Below are 20622 nucleotides of genomic sequence, written 5' to 3'. Positions count from 1 at the left end.
TATAATACGACTTAAAAGGATATGGTGAAATGCGTTCAGTTTTGGAAACTCGCAAACTAGCAAATCCCGTGCGATTTCTCATACTTACGTATCTCTTAGTCAGCTCATTTAGTTCTCAATTATGTAAAATAAAATAAAAGCGCTGACTAAGTCTGTCACGCCACGCTGTAGGTTTTGCCAGGACTGTAATAGCACAGTTTAAGCTGTCATAGATGGCAATAGGTGCTGGTAATCACGCATCTAAATGCTGTTGCATTAAAAATAAAAAAAAGGGTTTTTATCGCGTTTATTTTGACATAAACTTTATTTCCGCTTCTGGTGTAGTATATAGTGTTTAAAGGATTTTATTATTAAGAGTTTAAACGATTTTTAAAATAAGGTGTTTAGTATGTGAAGTAGCTAAGCAAAATAATTAAAATATCTAAGGAAAGATATTGATAAACAAGTTAATAAAGAAATTGATAATTTAAAAACAATATTAAATTAATATAAATATAAAAGAAAAATATTTAAATGCTGTTTTTTAACTTATTTTTTACAGAGTAAAAAACTATTTAAGCCTAGTTAGATTAAATTTTTATCAGTAAAAACTTAAATATAGAAAAAAAAGATGGACCCTTTCGATTATTTGAATGAATTTAACAACGATACAAACACAACAGTTGAACCTTATGAACCCCCGCTGGTTAAAATCGCTTTTTCATTAATAATCTGCATCGTTGGCTTAGTTGGAAACGGTATCGTGATTTTTCTTATCGTGGTACTGCAAGAATACAAGAAATCAGTCACACACTGGTAAGAAAATGACAAAACAATTTATTAAAAAAAATATTTTTTAGTTAGGTATAACAAACCGGCAGCGTGGTGTAGTGGTTAGAACACTTGCTACACCACACATGAGGTCGTGGGTTCAATTCCCACTGATCTCATGCTGTAGAGCCCTTGAGTAAGGCGTTATAAACGGTACGAACTCCTGCTGAGCCAGCACTTAATCAGCAGTATATTTATCGGGCAATTATAATCTAATATCCCAAACTGCCACAGGCAACTCGAGACTGGGTCGAAGTAACTGATGTTACCTTATGTTTAAGTCGCGCATTCGACTTTCCCACATCGAGGTTAAAGATATATATACAAAAAAATAAAAACGTTAAACTTTTTTTAAATTCATTTAAAGCGCATTACTAAAACTTTAAGAATTTTTAAAAGATTTCGTTTATTTTTGTATTTTTTAAGTACTTAACTTTTTTTCCTATATATATATTTAATTTTATTATTGTTAAGGTAATTTTATACCAGTTTTTGGGTATTAAAACTATATTAGTAAGTTATAAGTTATTTTTAATTTTATTAATTTACGCACACCCGGTGTTTTTATTTCCTTTAAATTATATTCATAAATCGGGGTTCGAAATATCAAAAATGACCTAATTTATGATTAATAACAAGCTAACTTATGGCAAGAAAAATGTCTAGACCCATTTGTTTTAACATTTGACACCTTGGTATGAAGTCAAAAAAAAATTAAATAATCATTTTGTGATATAAATTTTAAATAATAAATATAATAATTTATAATACATTTAGTTTTTAATTATTAAGTGTTGCCATTTAAGGATATTTTAATGTTAAATTATGTAAGAATTTTTTAATGTCAGCTTATCTAACACAAAGTAATTAAAATTGTGATATTAGTCATCTCAAACAACATCTTTAATATTGGAATAAACGTGTTTCACATTTCCTTGTTGAAACCAAAAATTGGCAAAAAATTGTTTCATAAAAGAACGAAACTTTTTTTGAATTGTCACCAAAACTTAATTAAAATGTTGTGACTGGCTTTAGTCACACTTTGTTTAAATATAGATTGAATATACTTCTATTACGAATACTCGGAATACATTTAAAATCTATAAAATTGAATATAAAAATTTATCTTATTTGTTTAATGCTTTGTGTTATTCTATACCATGAAATTTACATATTAACATTGATGTGCAATGCCTGAATGAAACATAGATTAACTATTTTTTACATTCACTTAAATGTTCTTGCGATTTTTGTACATTTTGAATCTTGTAACTTTAATCACCACCCTATCCTCAAATTAATAATTTTAATAGAATGTAATACTTTTAGCTCTACTAAAGGGCGTTTTGGCATAGTCAGTATTAAACCGTGGCCTTATGAATTAATTGATGTTCATATAGTGTCATTTCTAGTTGTCATCTCTAAAATAAAATACCTTTGAATTCTAGGTACGTGTTGCAACTAGCTTTAGCCGACTCCCTGTTTCTACTGACTTTGCCTTTCCAAGTTGTTGAGGATTTCGACGGTCGTTGGAAGTTCACGGAAGCTTTATGTAAGACCAAAGAAACAATTTTGTTTCTCAACTACTACGCCTCCATTATATTCCTAGTGGTAAGCACTAAGCTGTCTGATAAAAAAACTCTTATTGAAGATGTTAATATAAAGTACAGTAATTAAACATAGGATTAATAAAACACAAAGTAAAAGTTTTATGTAATATTCTAGACTAAAATGTTAGGCAAAAATGCTCATTAAATTACAATCAACTAAACTCTGTCGTTGGTATTATTAAAAACATTGTTTAATGTTAAGTACTATAATAATTTAGATTTGCAACAACTTTTGTACTTGTTTAGGTAATGAGTTTAGATCGTTTTATAGCTGTGTGCCACCCTTTTCGAACAAGTCTTCAGAGGCTGAGAGAATCAACAGCTGCCATCGTGGTCACCGTGGTTACGTGGCTAATAGCCTTAGTGGTATGCACTCCGGTTATTCTGTTCAGTTCAGTCTCTGGGATCCGTCCATCGTGCATTTGCTCGTAAGTTTGAACCGAAAATTCAGGGGCAATTACATTGTTTAAGAAATTGTTTAGTTGCAATAAAAAAGCCTGTTTTTTACAATAATATACTTAACTTATTTCACAAACATAGAAGATACTGAAAAATAGGCTAAACCTATCTACCCTCGTTTTTGTTAAAATGTTTAAATTTTAATATTTTTTTATTTAAATAATGTGTGTTCTAACTATTATTTATGTACTCAAAAAATGATATACCGTCTTTAGTTTTCTTTAATTTTTACAGTCTTTAACTTGGTCACGTAAATAAAATGTTAATTTTAATTTTTAGATTTTCGTTTCCTCCTGAACCCGTTGACTACGATTCTATCTGCGCATTTGAAGGACTTAACCAAATAAATTGCGATAACCTTCGTTCGGTAATAGAAAATACCGAAACGTGCAGGTAATTGACCAAGTTAAAATACTTACCAACAGCGTTTTGTAGTGGTACAACACTTACTACACCATACATAAGGTCGTGGGTTTAATCCCCACTGCTCTTATGCTGTAGTGCCCTTGTGTAAAGCGCTATAAACGGTAAGAACCCCTTCTGAGCCAGCACTTAATCAGCAGCATAACTATCGGGAAAATGTTGCTAAAGGCAGTTGTTGTTTATCCTATAATTATAGACCATAAAGTCGTTTTTATTATAATCGAGTAAACTAAATTGTGTTTTAATTTAGACCCGAGGGATTTCTTGAAAATGCGATATTTCTCACTTTTCAAAATGCTTTTGCGAATTCAAATGAAACGTTAGAATATGGAAGTTACGGAGATTACCCTGGCGCAAGTAACGAAGAAATCTCCGGTAATTACGGACCGTACTTTTCAAGTAACAGTTCTAGCAGTCAGGGGGAATTTCCAATACCGCTTGACGAAGTTAGCGAGTACTCCACTTGTTCCTATGAAGGGGTTCCAAAGGGCTTCACCGGATTTCTTATCTTCAATTTTGTTGGGCTGTTCATTGTTCCATTCGTGGTTAGTTTTTTACCTTTACATTGCTAGATTAGGGAAATATTATTAGGGCTTAATTAGCTGACCTAACTTAACTTTGTATTTACATTATCTTTAGTTAAAAAGTTTTCAGTATGTTGCCTTTTGAGAACAACTAACTATCTAAATATTTAATTAAACTTTATAAAATTTATTATAATTTTAGTTAAAAGTTAAAAGTCGTAAAAAGATGGTATTATTACATGCTGGTCATGAAATATATTATCTTAACAGATTATGTCAATCTGCTATGGTCTTATCGTTATGCGACTTCGTGAAACAAGATTTCGGCCAACTACCCCCAAAACCGGAAGCGAAGCTGGTGGAAATAGAAGAAAAAAATCCACCAACCAGTCTGACAAGGACAGGACTCGTATCACAATTATGTGTGTTACCTTGGTTGGTGTTTTTGCGTTCTGTTGGCTGCCTTTTCACTTGTTTCACATGATAAGAATCGCTGGATATGAGTACTTAACATCATCTGTAAGTTTTGGTGTTTTGTGACATTGGAAAATTTATCTAATTAGTTAAATGTAGACATTTTGTAGCTTTATAAGCATGCTTAACTAACATTGTTTAATTTGTTTTTTTTTTAAATTTGACAACAAAAATATCAAATTCGTATTATCGTATTTTTAATATTAAAATTGACAATTTTTTATGGTCTTCCAAAAAAGAATAAAACTTAAATTTGACCTCAAGTTGAAGTAAAAAAATATAAAATATTTTGTAACAGAATGTTTGTACAATCTTACCAATCATTGGAACATTGCTGGCCTACCTTAACTCGGCTGTTAACCCTTATTTATACACCTTTCTTGGCACCAATTTTGTTAGAAGATTCAGGTATATAAAAAAAATATCTAAAACTAAGATTGTTTCACATAATGTTGTTAAAAAGTATTAGAAAGTATTTACTTAAGTGTGTTACGTACATGGGTTATAATTTTCTTTCGAAATTCGAAATAGGCTTAACACATTTTTTAGTCTGTTTCGATGTCATATCACGTTATTTTATTTTATATTTAAACTACTTATTAGCAGGGATGTGACGTAGTGATTTCGTAACAATATCCGCATTGTGATTTTCATATTTGGTTTCTTAATTTAAAGCTAAAAATGGAAATGTCAAATAACCGGACAATCAAAAATTAAAATTTGTATTTTTGTTTATTAAAAAAATGTTTAAATTTTGTTAAAATAAATAATATTTTATTTTAGATATGCTGAAAAAAAACATCAATTCTTGTCGGCAATAGAAATACATTGCCTATTTTAAATAACACATAAAACTTAAATTATTTGTTTAGAAAAACGTCTGTGGTCGTGAGGCAGTCGATTCGCCAGAAGAAATCAGTTACAAGTCAAACTGGTGGAGTTAGATACGCTAAGAACGGAAGCCAAGAGTCGTCAGCTATAACTGGCATTACCAAAAACTTTAAGTAAAACAAGTTTTGTACGATTTTACGAACCTTTATATATATATATATATATATATTTTTTTGTATATATCGTTATCCTCGATGTGGGAAAGTCGAATGTGCGACTTAAACATAGAGTAACATCAGTTACTCCGACCCAGTCTCGAGTTGCCTGTGGCAGTTTTCGGATATTATAGATTTTAATTGCCCGATAATTTTACTGCTGATTAAGTGCTGGCTCAGCAGGAGTTAATACCAATTATAGCGCTTTACTCAAGGGCGCTACAGCAGATCAGTGGGGATTGAATCCACGACCTCATGTGTGGTGTAGCAAGTTTTTCTTACCACTACATCACGCTGCCGGTTTTTATATATTATGTGTTTAAGTTTTAAAGACTTATGCGATTACAAAGGTTTCTAAAAATAGCAATGCCTCTATACATATTATTTTTTTGTTATTTTGAGTACATTATATATTCGTCTGGTTTACAAACTAATTTTGTTTTACAGAAGTCGAGACTCAGCAGTGGTTAGTGAGAATAGAACAACAGAGAGTCAAAGGGGATCGTAATCGTTATACTGAGGACATGTACACACATATAAACAAATATTGTTATTGTATTGACTGCATAACTTACAACATTGTACACCTAATGTACTAATGTATAAAGTTATATTTTTACATTCGTTGGTATTTATTATTATTTAAACCCGTTATTATATTGTAATTTTACTGAATGGTTTCACTATTGATTTTTACTTGTGTTATATAATTATTATATATAAGCGTTTTTAGATCTTGACTGGCTTGATAAAACATTATAGGCCAACGTTTTGTGCAATATAATTTAACTAAAAGAGTTTGCAATAAGAAAATAAAACGGTATTACGTGTATTTGGACGTAGGAATAAAAGATTTGCACTAAAAACGCCAAACGGTTTTAAAAATTGCATTAATTTATTTAATATTTTGTTATTCACTGTACTAGTTTAATTTACCAATTAGGTTAAAGTTAACGACAGTTGCCCAGTTAAAATTTTGTAGATGTGATATTCTGCTATTGAGGATAAACAAATTTAAAAAAAAAACTTTGTAATGTGGCAAGGGTGACTAAGCAAATCTTTGGGCAAATCACAAGGCTGCAATGCTTGTTAAGTAAACAGCCCTTGCAAACTTAATTACGGAATATTTACATAGGTCTGCTTAAAATTGTGTTTTTTGCAGGCATGTCTAATGTAATATACGTTTTTTTTAACAAATTTTTGTTAGAATTTTGTTTTATCAGTTTATTAATCATTTCTTAGTTAAAAATAATATTCGTCTGTCTGTTCATTGGACAGTTATTTAAGTAATATCAGTCTGTCAGTATATCTGATCTAATAGCTGAATAGTGTGCAAATTAAAGTTATGATTGAAATGTGACACAACTTATTTTTTTATGTGTGAGAGTATTAAAATCACACAAAAAATGAATATATTTTTTGATATTGATGAAGTAAACATTTAAATTCTATTAATCTGTTAATCCCAATTTTTTTTAGGTTTATAATAATTTGCACAAAATAGTCATTGTATATAACTTTAAATGATATGTAACTCAGGTTTATGTAAATACTACACCTTGATTACATGTTTAAAAAAACATTGTGTTTTTACCAACGTTTAGTCAAGAAACCATTTCTTTTTAAGACTCCCATTTTTACAAACCTGATTAGAAAAATGTTGTTCTATAATGGACAATTTTGGAATCCTGACGAGTCTTTCTACAACTCTTGGATGGTGATTAATAAGGAGTCTGGGAAGATTGTGTTCTGTGGAAAAGATGATCCTCCTCTTGAAAGCCACAAAGATCAACGAAACATGAACAATCAATTCATTTTTCCAGGTTTTCACGATTCACATTTACATATCTCTGAACACGGTAAATGTTTAAATAAAAAATTTTACCTTGACATGCCCACAACTGTTGACCAACTTAAAATCAAACTAAAAAAATTACTCGATTCAAGTAAAACAAAAGGTTGGTTTCGGGGATTTGGTTGGGATTCCAATGTAATTGATCGTTTGCCAAATCGTTTTGATATTGATGAAGTTTGTTGTGACAGACCTATTGCATTATCACACAGTGGGTTACATCTTGCTGTGTTTAATAGTAAAGCATTTGAAATAATCGGAATAACAAAGGATACTCCAGTTGATGATCCTGGCGTGATTGATCATTTTCCACAAGGTCACAAACATGAAGGTGATGTTACCGGCGTTTTGCGCGAACAAATATATTTTAAAATCATGAATAAATATCTGTTGTCAAAATCACCTGAAGAAAAAAAGGAGGAAATACAAATTGCTTTAAATGAGTGTCTTAAAGCTGGTTTAACAAGTGTGCATCCTTTGGAAGAGCAAAGTTGGGCGAATTTTGTTGAATTATCAAAAGAAGGAAAGTTGCCAATCCGCTGTTATTTTTCCTTATTTTATATTTCTTTCGGGACAAAATATGCTCCACAGCCTAATGAAAAACATCATAATTTATCTGCAGATTGCATCAAAATATTTGCTGACGGAGCTCTTGGAGCTAATACCGCTGCCCTATCACAACCCTATTTAACAAAACGGTCAAATGGTGCAGATAACTATGGAGAGCTTTTTTTGACTCAAGAAGAACTTGAATCACAAGTTGATAAAGCTAACAAGGCAGGTTTTCGGTTGGAGATTCATGTCATAGGAGATCGTGCAACTGACTCCGTGCTAACTGCTTTAGAGAAGTGTAAAGTTCCAAGGGATAAACGACCGATATTAGTTCACTGTCAAATCTTGCGCCATGATTTACTCGATCGAATGTACAAATGTGGTGTAGTTCCTACAATACAACCTTCATTTGTGCCAACTGATTCTGTATGGATACAAAGTAAATTTCCAGATTCACTAAAGGCTTGTATTTACCCTTGGAAAACTCTTCTAGATCGTGGAATTATTTGTGGTGGTAGCAGTGACAGTCCAGTTGAAACGATTGACCCTTTGGTAGGTATTTATGATGCAATTTATCGTGAGGATTTATCAACAAGCGATAAACGACCTTTTATCGAGGAAGAGTGTCTTAGTTTCAAAGAAGCAGTTGGTCTCTACACAACAGGGTCTGCATATGCTGACTGTGTTGAAAATAAAACAGGAAAGTTACAAGCTGGTTTTGAGGCAGATTTTGTTGTATTAGATGTTCCTATTGACCAGGAAACAGGAAGACCGATTGATTTGCCGAATAACCCAAGGGTTTTGAAGCAAACTAAAGTACAGGAGGTTTGGGTTGCTGGTAAGCTTATGCATTCTAGAAAATAAACGAAATTTATATGGTGCAAAGAGTGGGTTGCCTTTTTGTAAATTGCACTGTAGCTTAATATTTATATTTACTTTGTATTGTTACCAACTGCTTAAGGTGTACATGTTATGTATATATAAATATAATTAAGTAATAATGCAAGTATTTTTAATTATTGTATTAGGTCTAGCAATTGTTTATATCACTGTTAGTGCAATTATTTATAACTTTTTAAATGTTTTAGTATAATCATTTTTCGTGTTACTTTTTAATTGTGATTTGGTTTTATTGTTTACAGAAAAGTAGATTATGCAATTACTTTTAAAAGGTGACTTTTCACTGTCAAAGTTTATGTCGATTTTATTGTGTGAAAAATTGGTACTATACTATTTTAGATTACAATTATTGCAATTCATAAATTTCTCATATTTTCACAGATTTTGTTTAAAGTTATTTGTTGAGAAATTAAAATTGAAATGGCCATTGAAGCAATCTGTGTATTGGGAAGCGGAGATGTAGAAGGTGTAATCAAGTTTCGTCAAGAGAAAGATGGAGAACCTTGCACCATTACTGGTACCATTACCAATCTACCAAAGGGTGAACATGGTTTCCATATTCACCAGTTTGGAGACCATTCTAATGGTTGTACTTCTACTGGTGGTCATTTTAACCCGAATAAGCAAGACCATGCTGGACCAAATGACCCACAACGTCATGTCGGTGATTTGGGAAACATCACAGCAGGTGAAAATCAGAAGGCAGAAGTCTCGATCACGGACAACCAAGTTACTCTCTGTGGCGTTAATTCTGTGATTGGAAGAGCAGTGGTTGTGCACAAGGACCCAGATGATCTTGGCCGAGGTGGATTCGAAGACAGCAAGACAACAGGTCATGCTGGAGCTAGATTGGCTTGTGGTGTGATAGGCATTGTTGCCCCTAAGTAATCACCTTATATGTTATATACATGTGTGTTGTGTTTACTAATATAAATGCTTTAAAACAGCTTTCATTTAAAGGCTTTTGTTTTAATCACTATCCCATTTATGCAACTTAATTGTTATAGTTCCCATCTTGTTTATGTTCCAGTATAATGTTAACCATGATAAAATTTAATAGTGTATTATAATTTAATATTCCAGTTTTACTTGTACTAAAACCATTGCTTTAATTATGTAAAGTACCAAAAATAAAAGCAAAGCAAAAGCTTGTTTTGGAATGTTTGCACAACAGGAAATTTGAGTCGTGATTATGTTAACATATGGTTTAATTTATATTTAAACAAGTAATTAGGAATTAAAAAACGTGACTAGTTTTTACAGAAATTATCAATTTAAAAACGAAATTTTTTAACCCTACCATACCACACAATACTGTTTTAGTATTTTAGTCTAATTTAAACAACCATTGATTATAAATTTTAAGGTTAGCTGTAGTTTAAATTTTATTTGTTAAATAAACCATTTGTTTATATCAAAAAAATAACAGATCCACAGTTATTTAGGAATTTTTTAAAATAGTAAAAAACGACGTTGTAGTAAAAATTTGTAACCGCACGTGGGCGCAAAAGGACGTTGGTATGGTCAAAACCGAAGCTAAAGTATTTTATTTGTTTGAACAAATTGTGGTTTGGTGTTTATATACACGGACGTGCTTTTACTAGTCCGCTAGTTAACTATTGTTATCAAAATGATTGAGTTAGGTAATGGTACGCAGTTTAACCCAACTTAAAAACAAAATGGCGAACTTAAACGATGTTTTAGCTTATGTTGAACAAGAAATTGGAAATGGAAATTACAAAAACGCCGAGCAGATTCTGACAGTTGAACTAGAGAGAAATATACAAGCCAACAAGCATGTTATTCTATGCCATAGATCGGAGGTTTACTCCAAACTAAACAATTTTAACGCAGCTTTAGCTGACGCTCGACTATGTATAAAGATTAATGACACATATGCTACGGTAAGTACAACTTTTCGAGGTTTTGTTTAAATATACATAAGTTTACATTTAAATATGTAGCAGTTAACTATAAGTACAGTTAACTAAACATTTTGACTGATTAATGTTTAATTATATTGTCACATATTTATATTATATTTTATTTTAGGGATATTTTTGTCTTGGCAAAGCTTTAAATAATGTCGGAGATTACTTTCAATCATTGGTTGCCTTTGCACAAGCTATGGCATTAGAAATTGAAAATGTATTATTTCTTAAAACCTTAATTAAATCAGCATTGGAGTCTCCACTAAAAGGTAAATTAAGTTTACCTATTTTCAATCTATTTAGTTGTGTGCTTTTATATTAACCTTTATTTTATAATTTTTCGATTTAAAATGATTTTAAAAGACATTCCAACATTCTTTGTCTTATTGTTATGGTATTTAATTAGGCTTAACCATTGTCTAGCTATTCTAAAAGAAAACTTTTAAAATGTTTTGTTTAAATGATTTGTTACTAACATTGTTTTAATTGTTCAAAGCATAAAGAATAGATTATTTGTTGTTATTTGGTTTTTAAAAACATTTTTTAAATTCCTTTCAAATGTAACAGTTTAAAATAAATAATTTTAAATATAACTTAAACTGTAAAAATCTCTATGTTATTGGTATTCGCAACTAACATTTACATATTTATTTTTAGTTTCTTTAGAAGCTGTTATGCTTCAGTTAAAAGAAATGGAATTAGAACAAAATCCTTTCGTTGTCGTCTCGGTTATTGGACAGGATTTGTTAGCTCACAATCAAACAAACAATGCTGTTAAGGTAAAATTATTTAATTATAAAATTTGGCAATAAAGTACCAGTATTATAATTTATCACTAAACAGTAACTACCATTGTTAGAAAATGTAAATTCTAAAAAAATATAAAGTCATTTCATCTAAAAGTTTATTTCAATTAATAAAATTTCAATGGTTGATTCACAAATTGTGTCGTACCAACTTTTGTTTTCAAGCTTATCATTATGAGATCACTTTTTTATTTGTTTAAAAATAGTTGCTTCATTGTGTTGTAGGTCCTGGAATGTGCCATATCAATTGGCACTCACAGTCTTAAGCTGAAAGGATCTGTTTATTCTGCACTAAGTAGTGCTTTATGGTCACTTGGAAATTTTAAGAGGTTATTATTATTATGACGTCTTATTATTGTTATAACTATGTGGTTTATCCAAAAAATTATAGGGTTCCTTATTTTAAAACTAACAATTTTTGAACTATATCATACTGTAGTTTATAAGCAAGATTAAGGAATAAAAGTGTATTAGTGTTATTAAATTTGGTAATAAAATTTATTCATTAAATACTATGAATAACATACAAAAAACCTATTTTGCTCTCTAACTTTAAAATAATATTTAGTTATGCCAATGTAATAACAACTACTAAATTATTTCAATAAGCAACAATATTTATAAAAGCAATTTAAAGTTTTATGATTCTTAATATTTTCAAAGGTCAATTTTCTACATGGAGGAAGATTTAAAAGTGTGTAAACAACTAGGTGATATATCGGGTGAATGTCGTGCTTATGGTAACCTAGGTGCAGCTTATTCTTCACAAAACCAACATAAAGAAGCAATCCTTAACTATAATCAACAGCTTGTACTAGCTAAAAAAATCAAGGTATTAAAAAACAATGATTTTTGATTTTCGATAAAATTAACATTAAAGATTTTTGTGTAATATGGGTAATGCTATCTGCCAGTATAAAAATAGACAGTTTTTAGGTGACTTAATAATATAAATAGTAAAAAAATGTTTAAAGTTAGATAAAATTTTAAACGCAGTTACAAACTTAACTTTAAATCATCCAATTTTTAACTATAATTTTCCACTTTGCTGTTGGTAAATATTCTAAGTCAAAACACTTGAATTTAAATACAATCCATTTAAAGTGCAGTTGTGAGTAGGCACTTCTTACTGAACTTTACAAAAGTAATGACCTTAGCTTTTTGTTCTACTTGGTATTATAATTATAGTGTGTTATTATTCACTTAAGATGCATGTCTTAAGTGTTTTAGAAAAGGTAAATTTGACATATTTTATATAATAGAAATATAGTACAATATTGTATTTAAAATATATAATACATAATCAATAATTAAATGCCCAGGAGTCTATATTAACATCTAAAACTTAATCATTATTAATTTTGTAGGATAAAAGGTTGGAGGCATCAGCTAGCAGTGGACTGGGATCTTGCTACACTTCAACGAATGATCATTTTAATGCTATTAAACAACATGAAAACTCGTACAAAATAATCTCACAATTAAATGATAATATCCTGATGTGTCAAGAGTTAGGAAAAGTTGCACAATCTCGCTTGATGTTTGGTGACAAGGATGGAGCTATTAGATGTCAAAAGGAAAGGTTGGAGCTTGCTGGAAAGATGGAAAATAAAAAAGAAAAACAATTGGTTTATGGCGACAGTGCTCAAATATACAGGTCTTTAAAAAGGTAAGCTATATATTTTATTTTTCTAACTAACTTTGTGTATAAACTCATATACTAAGGCAGCATGGTGTAGTGGTAATAACACTTGCTACACCACCATGAGGTTGTGGGTTCAATCCCCACTGCTTTTATGCTGTAGCGTCCTTGTGTAAGGCGCTATAAACGGTATAAACTCCTGCTGAGCCGGCACCAAATCAGCAGTATAATTACCAGGCAATTATAGTCTATAATATCCCAAACTACTGAGAGCTACTCAAGACTGGGTTGGAGTAACAGTTGTTACTCTATGGTTAAGTTGCGCATTTGACTTTTCCACATCGAGGATAAAGATATATTAAAAAAAAGGGGTTTTAAATTTACTATTCACTTATTTTTTTTGCAATGTTGTTTTCTTTTGTCTGGTTTCTGGCCAATTTAAGACTGCTGTCTTTCTAATAAGCTTTACAAATTCGAATTCTTTGTAGGCAAAATGATGAAATTATGTGTTTAATTAAATTTGCTGAAATAAGCCAACAAATCAATGATCTAGCAAATGAAATTAAAGCTTTAACTTCATTGGGTTATGCTGCTAGACATGCTGGTAAGATTATAAATTTCACAAATATTTAGTTATATATATAGTGTTATTATACATAAATAATTGAAAAGTCATTTTCCAAAATTCAATAAACTTATGATACATTGTATTCAGAAATTTTTATGAAAAACCTTAAAGAAAATTAACTTAAAAAATTTACACCACTCCCCTCTTTCTGTGAATTGTTTTGCTTTTAAACATATTTGTTGTTATCAGGAAAATTAAGTATAGCAAAGCAAAGTTATGAAAGATTGCTGGAAATTTCTCTGGAAACCAAAAATTCCACTCTAGAAGGTAGAGCGTGTGCCAACCTTGGCATAGTATATCACCAAGTAAGTATAATCGTTTTGACGGGTCATAAAAATACACTAACCCGGTTGTTTGTTTTTTTTCTGATTATTTTTTTTGTTATTTTAAGTCATAAATTACCTAATCTAAATCCCAATTTTTTATTTTAAGTATTTTAAAGTCTAATAGGCCTTACTTTATAATGTGCTAATAAAAAATGAATAAAACCAGGGATACTCTTCGGTTATATTTCAATAAAAATGTTTTTTTCTCATAGATGGGTGATTATGAGATGGCGTTAAAGTTACAAGCCAAATGTTTAAGGATTGGAGCTGAAAATAATGACACAGGATGTCAGGGAAGAGCTTATGGGAACATCGGAAATGCTTACAGTGCAATGGCTCTTTATGAGCTGGTAAGTTGATCTTGCTTTATCATCGATTTAACTTTAAAATTTGTTAATTTGTATTCTTGTTTTAAATAAGTAATTATGGCTAACTACATGACATTTTTTTTACTTGTTTTTTAATGTATTAAAATATTGAAATTTTTTTACACTTTAGGGTCTTGCTTGTTTACTCCCTTACTTTTCGATTCTAAATTTTTTTTTTTACACTACGGATCTTGCTAATGCTCTCTCGTACTTTACCATCCTATTCCAAAATACTGTTATTGAAATTTAATCCACTTTAATATGGGTACAAAATTATATTCATCATTCTGTTACAAATATTTTGTTTCAGGCTGTTAAAAACCATTTGAAAGAGCTCGAGATATCAGAGAAGATAGGAGATATTGAATCAAAATGTAGCACACATGGTAACTTAGCTGTTGCATATCAGGCTCTACACAATCATGACCAAGCTGTCACGCATTTTAAGTATGTTATTGGTATTAAAAATATTGTATTACTATATCTATACTTTAAATTAAATTTCATAATTATTTTACAATAAATTGTTAATGTTATAATAGCCAAAAAATTGTATTTTTTTACCTTTTGCTTTGTTTTTTAATAGGAAATCCATTGTGTCATATTAAATTATGCTCTTTTTTTTAAAGGCATCTTTTACTTTTTAGATCTCAGTATGAACTTGCCATTAAAATTAACAACATTTCAAACCAATCTCGTTCTTTAATGAACCTCGGAAACTGCTTCAACAGTTTACATGACTATCCACAAGCAATCAAATACTACAAATTGTATTTAAAATTCATTGAGAAATTCCCTGATCAATCAGGGGAAGGAAGAGCACTTTATAATCTTGGCTTTGCTCATTTTTCACTTCAGGAATATTCTGAAGCTGTTACCTGTTATGAGGAATGTGTTCGTTGTCTTACTGGAGGAACTGATAAAGTTTCTTTAGCAAGAGCGTATTGTAATTTAGGCTTCGCTAAAAAGGCATTGGGTTTATATGATGAAGCATTTGACTGCCAAAGTCACTTTCTGCTCCTTTCAACTGAGTTAAAAAGTACCTTTGGAACCTTTAAAGGGTTAGGAAATCTGGGTGATATATACATTGCCAAGAAGGAAGCTAGCCAGGCTCTTGGCTTTTATCAACAGCAATTAACATTAGCTGAACAACATGAAAACTTTAATCTAATAGCACAGTCATGTACCTCAATTGGCACAACTTTACGATTACTAGAACAATATGATCTCGCTCTTAATTTTCATGCAAGAGAAGCCTCAATTTATGAAAACAATGTCAAAGATTCTAAAAAAGAATTCAAGGCTCAAGGGCGACTGGGTGCAACTTTAACAAATTTAAACCAGTTTCCAAAAGCTCTTAAATGTTATGAAAGACAGTTGGAATTAAGTCAAGTTAACAAGGATATGGTGTTGGAGGCACAAGCATATGGAAACTTAGCAATTACTTTCACAAACCTAGATGACCATGCAAAGGCAAAGAAGTTTATGTTATCGCAACTTGAAATTTTAGACCAAGTTTCGGCATCTAAAAAAAACATAGCTCATGTTTATTGTAATCTAGCAAGATCGTGTGAGGCATTACAGTCTTATGAAGAAGCCTGTGACCATTACAGAACTTCACTAAAAATTTCAACTGACGTTAACAACATAAATCTTTTAAAGAGTTCTTATAAAGGAATAATTCAGTGCTACAGCAAAACAGAAAATTTCCAACAATCTTTAGACTTTGCATCACGCTTTGCTGCGCTCTGTGAAGAAGAAAATGATGCAGAAGACTTGGCCTGGGTTTACAGTGAAATTGGGTTCTTACATTCAAGCCAAGGAAACTATGAGCAAGCCCTAACTTCACTAAAACTACAACTGCAAATTGGTGTAGAAAATAATAATGAGATTATCAAAGGTGAAGCTGCTTGTGGTATAGGAAGTATATCACAAGCAATGAAGGACTTTGATAATGCAATCAATTTTCATTCACTTGATTTAGAGATAGCAATACAAACTGATAACAGACCATGCCAGGGTCGAGCCTATGGAAACTTAGGGCAAACTTATGAAGAAATGGAGAACTACGAACAGGGCATTGCTAACCAGGAACAACATCTTTTTATTGCTGTGGAACAACAGGATGAAATTGCAAAGAGAAGTGCCCTGTCTTCTATTGGCAGGTTTGTTTAATTTTATATATATAGCTAGCATAAAACAGTATAGTTCTAGTAGAAAACCGGGCCATATAATATTTATTTTTTGGCTGTTTTAAATTGCAATTCAGTCCCCTAAAGTTTACCCTTTTTAAGGCTGTACAAATCAATTTTGGTTTAAAATTAGATGTTGTAATAAATATTTTTAATTAATTTTGATTTAAAATTTATCCAAATTGTGTCCTTTTTTAGGATGACATTACTGCTACCACAAGGTGATCATGAAAGAGCAAGATTGCTTCTTCATCAAGCCATTCTATTACCCACCAACAACTATGAGGAAAAAATATCAACACTACACAGTCATGCAGTAGCTTTATGGGCTTGTAACAATACCAGTGAAGCCATTAAAAACCTTAAACAAGCCATAGATGAGTGCAGACAAGTAGCTGCTAAATATTTTGGTCAAAATAACTTCACTCCAAATGTTTCGTTTCTGAAATTTTACAAGCTTTATACAGAATGTTGTTCTGCACTAATATGCCTTTACTTCTTTGCCGAATCTTATCAACTTGCATTAAATATTGCTATAGAGTTAAAATCAATTTCACAGAAAATTCTGAAGTCTGATACTACTGATATGACCGCTAAAGAAATACAGAAGTATTCAAAAGAGAGTGGTAATACTGTAGTTTATACCACAATAACTGCTGGCCATTTGTTTATATGGTTTCTAACCCCGGATAACAAAACCATATCTGCAACTTATACAACTTTAATAGAAGAAAATGGAGAAAATGTTTTGTTAGAATTGGTACAGTCACTGAGAAATGAAATGGGGATTGAAACTGTGGAAAATGATGCTGAAAATTTGGATAACAAAGTTGAAAAATCTATCTATATCCAACTTAAAGAAATTGAACATTTATATCAGTATAGTAACAAGCATATACAAGCTGGTGATAGGTTTATATTACCAAAACATTATGTATCTGAAGAAATCAAGCACAAAAAGGCTTTTTATGCTTTGTATGACATGCTGTTCAGTCAAATTGACTTAAAAAAACACATGACAAACAAATTAATATTAGTTGTTGATTCCTACTTATTTCTAGTGCCATTTCCTATGCTGAAAATAAATAAACTTGACAAATATCTGTCCCAAAATGTTAATCTAAACATCACAACATCATTTCATCAAGTTTTACATCAACCCAAACATGATATTAAACCTAATGTTGGCAGAGCCCTAATTGTTGGAAACAATTTTGAAAATCAAAATGAAGAAGTGAATTTAATTGCTGGACTTTTACGCGTTGAACCGTACATTGCTGATGATAAAAACTCTCTCTTATCTAAATTCAATGACTTTGAAATTGTGCATTTGCCTTGTTGCCTAACAAGCCAGGATTCAATTAGAATTAGTGATATTGATGTTTCAACAGAAGATTTGATTAGCCATCAGTTTGAAAACACTAAGCTTCTTGTATTAGGCTTAAACCAGAACAATTACAATGACAATACTATGACAAATTTAGAAACATTTTGCAAGTCGCTGTTATCAATCTGTGACACATTTTTGTGCCGCGGCATTGACGCCATTCTTACAACAATGTGGCCAGTGCCAGAAACGGTTGTAAAACTTTTCCTTCATTCATTTTACACTAATATGCTGCAAGGTAAATCAGCATCTGAATCGTTACAGATATCAATGGAAATAATGCAATCAAACCAACAGTTTGAGCACCCATCATATTGGTCTGGCTTTGTTCTGTTAGGCTCTGATGTGGTTTTAAACTCAAAAGACTTAAGTTCACTTTTTTCATTGCAAAAACTCTTGAAGGGGAATCATGTAGATGCTTGTAACACAATCAAACTTTTGTGCCATTTGTTAGAGGGAGTTAAAGAATTAAATGATGGCAATCCAATGTACATATCACAAGTAACTATTTTACCTTTTTCTTTTCTGTAGCAATTTGATTTTAAAGTGTTTTACTTGGTTAGGCCCATTTAAGATGTGGGTACCATTATTAAATAGCAAATTTTCTTAGGGTTAAAATGACTTTAACTTTGTTTTTAAATCACAGGAGAGCGTGGAATTAAAGTTAAACAACATAAAAGGGTGGAGAGGTTTGTTTAGCGCTCTGGGTTTCAATTTAAGACCAGGAACTTCCCAGATTCCTGATGCTATTTTCTTTCCTGATTTAATACAACAAGAAGTACAATGGGTGAGCACTTACCAAGTTATTTACTGTATCATTAATGGTCTCAACTGCAAACCATTTTTCGACCCTCTAAAATGCAAAAAAATATTTTATTGCTTTTTTGTTTAAGGTGATCACAAATTTGCTGAACCCATTGAAAAACCTTCCATCAGGGTTCTACAATTGTTTTGGAAGGTTGTTAGAATCTACTGAGACATCTTATTCACTCTTGCCTTGGCTAAAACAGTGTAACCAACAGAATATCCAAACAAATAATAAATTAGATTTGAAAACTTGGATAACTGACGGTGTAGCACAACTCCTACGTTTATCTGGTTTGTAAAACAGTTTTAAAAGCTCTTATCATTAAAAACAACATAATCAATTTAGAATTTAGTCGTAGGTTTAATATATTTTTTATTTTTTGTAAAGGTTTTGAAAAGATAAAAGAAGAAAACAACCAAGTTTTTGTTTATTGGAAAAAACCCAGTCCACATTTAAACAACTTGATCAAAGTTCTCGAAGCCTTGTTCGGTGAGTAAGCAAAAATTATAACTGTATCTGTAAACATTAATAAAATCTTTTTTGCAATATAGTGAAACCGGCAAATAAGTTGAACGGTTCTACCCTTACAAAAAGTAATACTACTTCATCTGGAAAAAAGGTAAATGAGTTTTTTTTTATATAACCTACAGCTCTTTGTATTAAATAATTTATTGATTTTTTCTAGAACAATTAATGATCTTGTTCAAGTAAAATTTTTTCCTATATTTCAAATGCAGTAACATTAAACAAAATTGTTGTTTATTACATAGATTGCTTGTGTTTTACCTCAATCTGTCCTTGCACCAAATCCACAAAGAAGCAGTATTGCTGGGAAGGTAACCAAGCCACAAATACCATCTGAGGATAGTTTAGATAACAGCGATAGTGTTACGGATGATTTGCAGTTATTTACTCAAGTTCCAAGCAGTGAAGATTTAATTGCTCCAAAACCAGTAACTCCTAATGTAAGTGGTCTTAAGTGTTATTTGGCTTTTTACTAAAAGACATTTAGAATTTATGTTAAACTCTTACAACTTACCTATTATCACTTTTAAAATGATTTCAGGGCATGACAGTAAATTTATACAAGTTAGTTTTATCAGTGTCTGTGCTTTTTAAAACAGATTACCAAGCATGCCATTTATAACATGGCCCGGGTTACTAAAATTTTGTTAAGTTTGGGTTGTATTGTTTGATTTATTAGATAACTTAATGCTTAATTCTTATAGAAAATCAATCTTCAAAGCCTCTACCTCCGTATATCACCAGGTTTTCAAGCTAACACTGATAATCACATCAGCAGTACTGAGCCTAAAATTTGTGTTGTTCCACCTAGTTTTGAAAATGTATCCAAAACTGAAACACAATCAGTTACCTCAAATTCTAGTCTTAAAAAAGGGTATTTTCCGAGTCCAAGTGCAGCTTCAAAATTGGGGAATAACAATTTAGAATACACGAAAATTGTTGATCAATTTCAGAGTGTTAAAATATCCCAATCACCAAAGGCTGGCCAAGATGGAAAACAAAATGGAGATTTAATGGTTTATGTGACAAAAAATAAAGACACAAAAGTTGTAAATTATGGTATGAGGTCATCAGTATCACCTAGGCTACGGAATAATGGTCAAAAAGTTAGAAGTTTACAATCTGAAAATGAAAGTTGCAGTTCAAAATCATCTTCTCCAAGTGAAAAATCGAAGCAGAATTCACTGCCTTCCTCTGCTGAAAATCGTGTTCAATTTGTATAAATAGCTGACTATAATCTATTACAAGATATATATTTATTCACTGTATTACATAAGTTACTGTGGGTGACTTTTTTTCTTTTTTACTATTAAAATTTTGAGGTACTATATTTTATTTTATATACATTATTTAAATTTT

General features: G+C 31.0%; 4 protein-coding genes across 4 annotated transcripts; all 4 read left to right on the top strand.

Annotated features, from left to right (window-relative positions):
* The first annotated feature begins 546 nt into the window (after positions 1-546).
* On the top strand, positions 547-6184 carry LOC145755331 (somatostatin receptor type 2-like). The gene is made up of 9 exons (XM_082571558.1): positions 547-795; positions 2259-2421; positions 2667-2848; positions 3159-3272; positions 3553-3847; positions 4097-4345; positions 4599-4708; positions 5173-5304; positions 5794-6184. The coding sequence occupies exons 1-9, from the start codon at positions 611-613 to the stop codon at positions 5852-5854; spliced, it is 1491 nt and encodes a 496-aa protein (XP_082427684.1). The 5' UTR covers positions 547-610; the 3' UTR covers positions 5855-6184.
* A 656-nt stretch (positions 6185-6840) lies between these two features.
* LOC145755164 (putative amidohydrolase YtcJ) lies at positions 6841-8803 on the top strand. Its single transcript, XM_082571387.1, has one exon. It carries the CDS (start codon positions 6914-6916, stop codon positions 8612-8614), a length of 1701 nt encoding a protein of 566 aa, XP_082427513.1. The 5' UTR covers positions 6841-6913; the 3' UTR covers positions 8615-8803.
* A 232-nt stretch (positions 8804-9035) lies between these two features.
* LOC145755018 (superoxide dismutase [Cu-Zn]-like) lies at positions 9036-9802 on the top strand. The gene has a single exon (XM_082571215.1). The coding sequence runs from the start codon at positions 9071-9073 to the stop codon at positions 9536-9538; it is 468 nt and encodes a 155-aa protein (XP_082427341.1). The 5' UTR covers positions 9036-9070; the 3' UTR covers positions 9539-9802.
* Positions 9803-10284: 482 nt separating this feature from the next.
* On the top strand, positions 10285-20604 carry LOC145754547 (uncharacterized). Its single transcript, XM_082570620.1, has 18 exons — positions 10285-10554; positions 10703-10850; positions 11239-11360; positions 11613-11716; positions 12051-12219; positions 12755-13056; positions 13518-13633; positions 13847-13962; positions 14196-14333; positions 14662-14798; positions 14999-16516; positions 16742-18431; positions 18577-18717; positions 18824-19028; positions 19126-19227; positions 19290-19357; positions 19509-19703; positions 19968-20604. Exons 1-18 carry the CDS (start codon positions 10297-10299, stop codon positions 20484-20486), a joined length of 6048 nt encoding a protein of 2015 aa, XP_082426746.1. The 5' UTR covers positions 10285-10296; the 3' UTR covers positions 20487-20604.
* Positions 20605-20622: the final 18 nt, after the last annotated feature.

Source organism: Corella eumyota, chromosome 6 (genome assembly GCF_963082875.1).
Source record: "Corella eumyota chromosome 6, kaCorEumy4.1, whole genome shotgun sequence".
NCBI lineage: Eukaryota > Metazoa > Chordata > Ascidiacea > Phlebobranchia > Corellidae > Corella > Corella eumyota.
This window is presented reverse-complemented; position numbering and strand designations above follow the sequence as displayed.

Bases quoted from the DNA above. Each gene is read 5' to 3' on its own strand.
- LOC145755331 (XM_082571558.1), top strand. From the start codon at position 611: ATGGACCCTTTCGATTATTTGAATGAATTTAACAACGATACAAACACA. The intron at 3,273-3,552 runs GTAATTGACCAA...GTTTTAATTTAG, and splicing joins GAAAATACCGAAACGTGCAG to ACCCGAGGGATTTCTTGAAA. The intron at 5,305-5,793 runs GTAAAACAAGTT...TTTGTTTTACAG, and splicing joins GGCATTACCAAAAACTTTAA to AAGTCGAGACTCAGCAGTGG.
- LOC145755164 (XM_082571387.1), top strand. From the start codon at position 6,914: ATGTTTAAAAAAACATTGTGTTTTTACCAACGTTTAGTCAAGAAACCA.
- LOC145755018 (XM_082571215.1), top strand. From the start codon at position 9,071: ATGGCCATTGAAGCAATCTGTGTATTGGGAAGCGGAGATGTAGAAGGT.
- LOC145754547 (XM_082570620.1), top strand. From the start codon at position 10,297: ATGGTACGCAGTTTAACCCAACTTAAAAACAAAATGGCGAACTTAAAC. The intron at 13,634-13,846 runs GTAAGATTATAA...TGTTGTTATCAG, and splicing joins TTATGCTGCTAGACATGCTG to GAAAATTAAGTATAGCAAAG. The intron at 16,517-16,741 runs GTTTGTTTAATT...GTCCTTTTTTAG, and splicing joins GCCCTGTCTTCTATTGGCAG to GATGACATTACTGCTACCAC.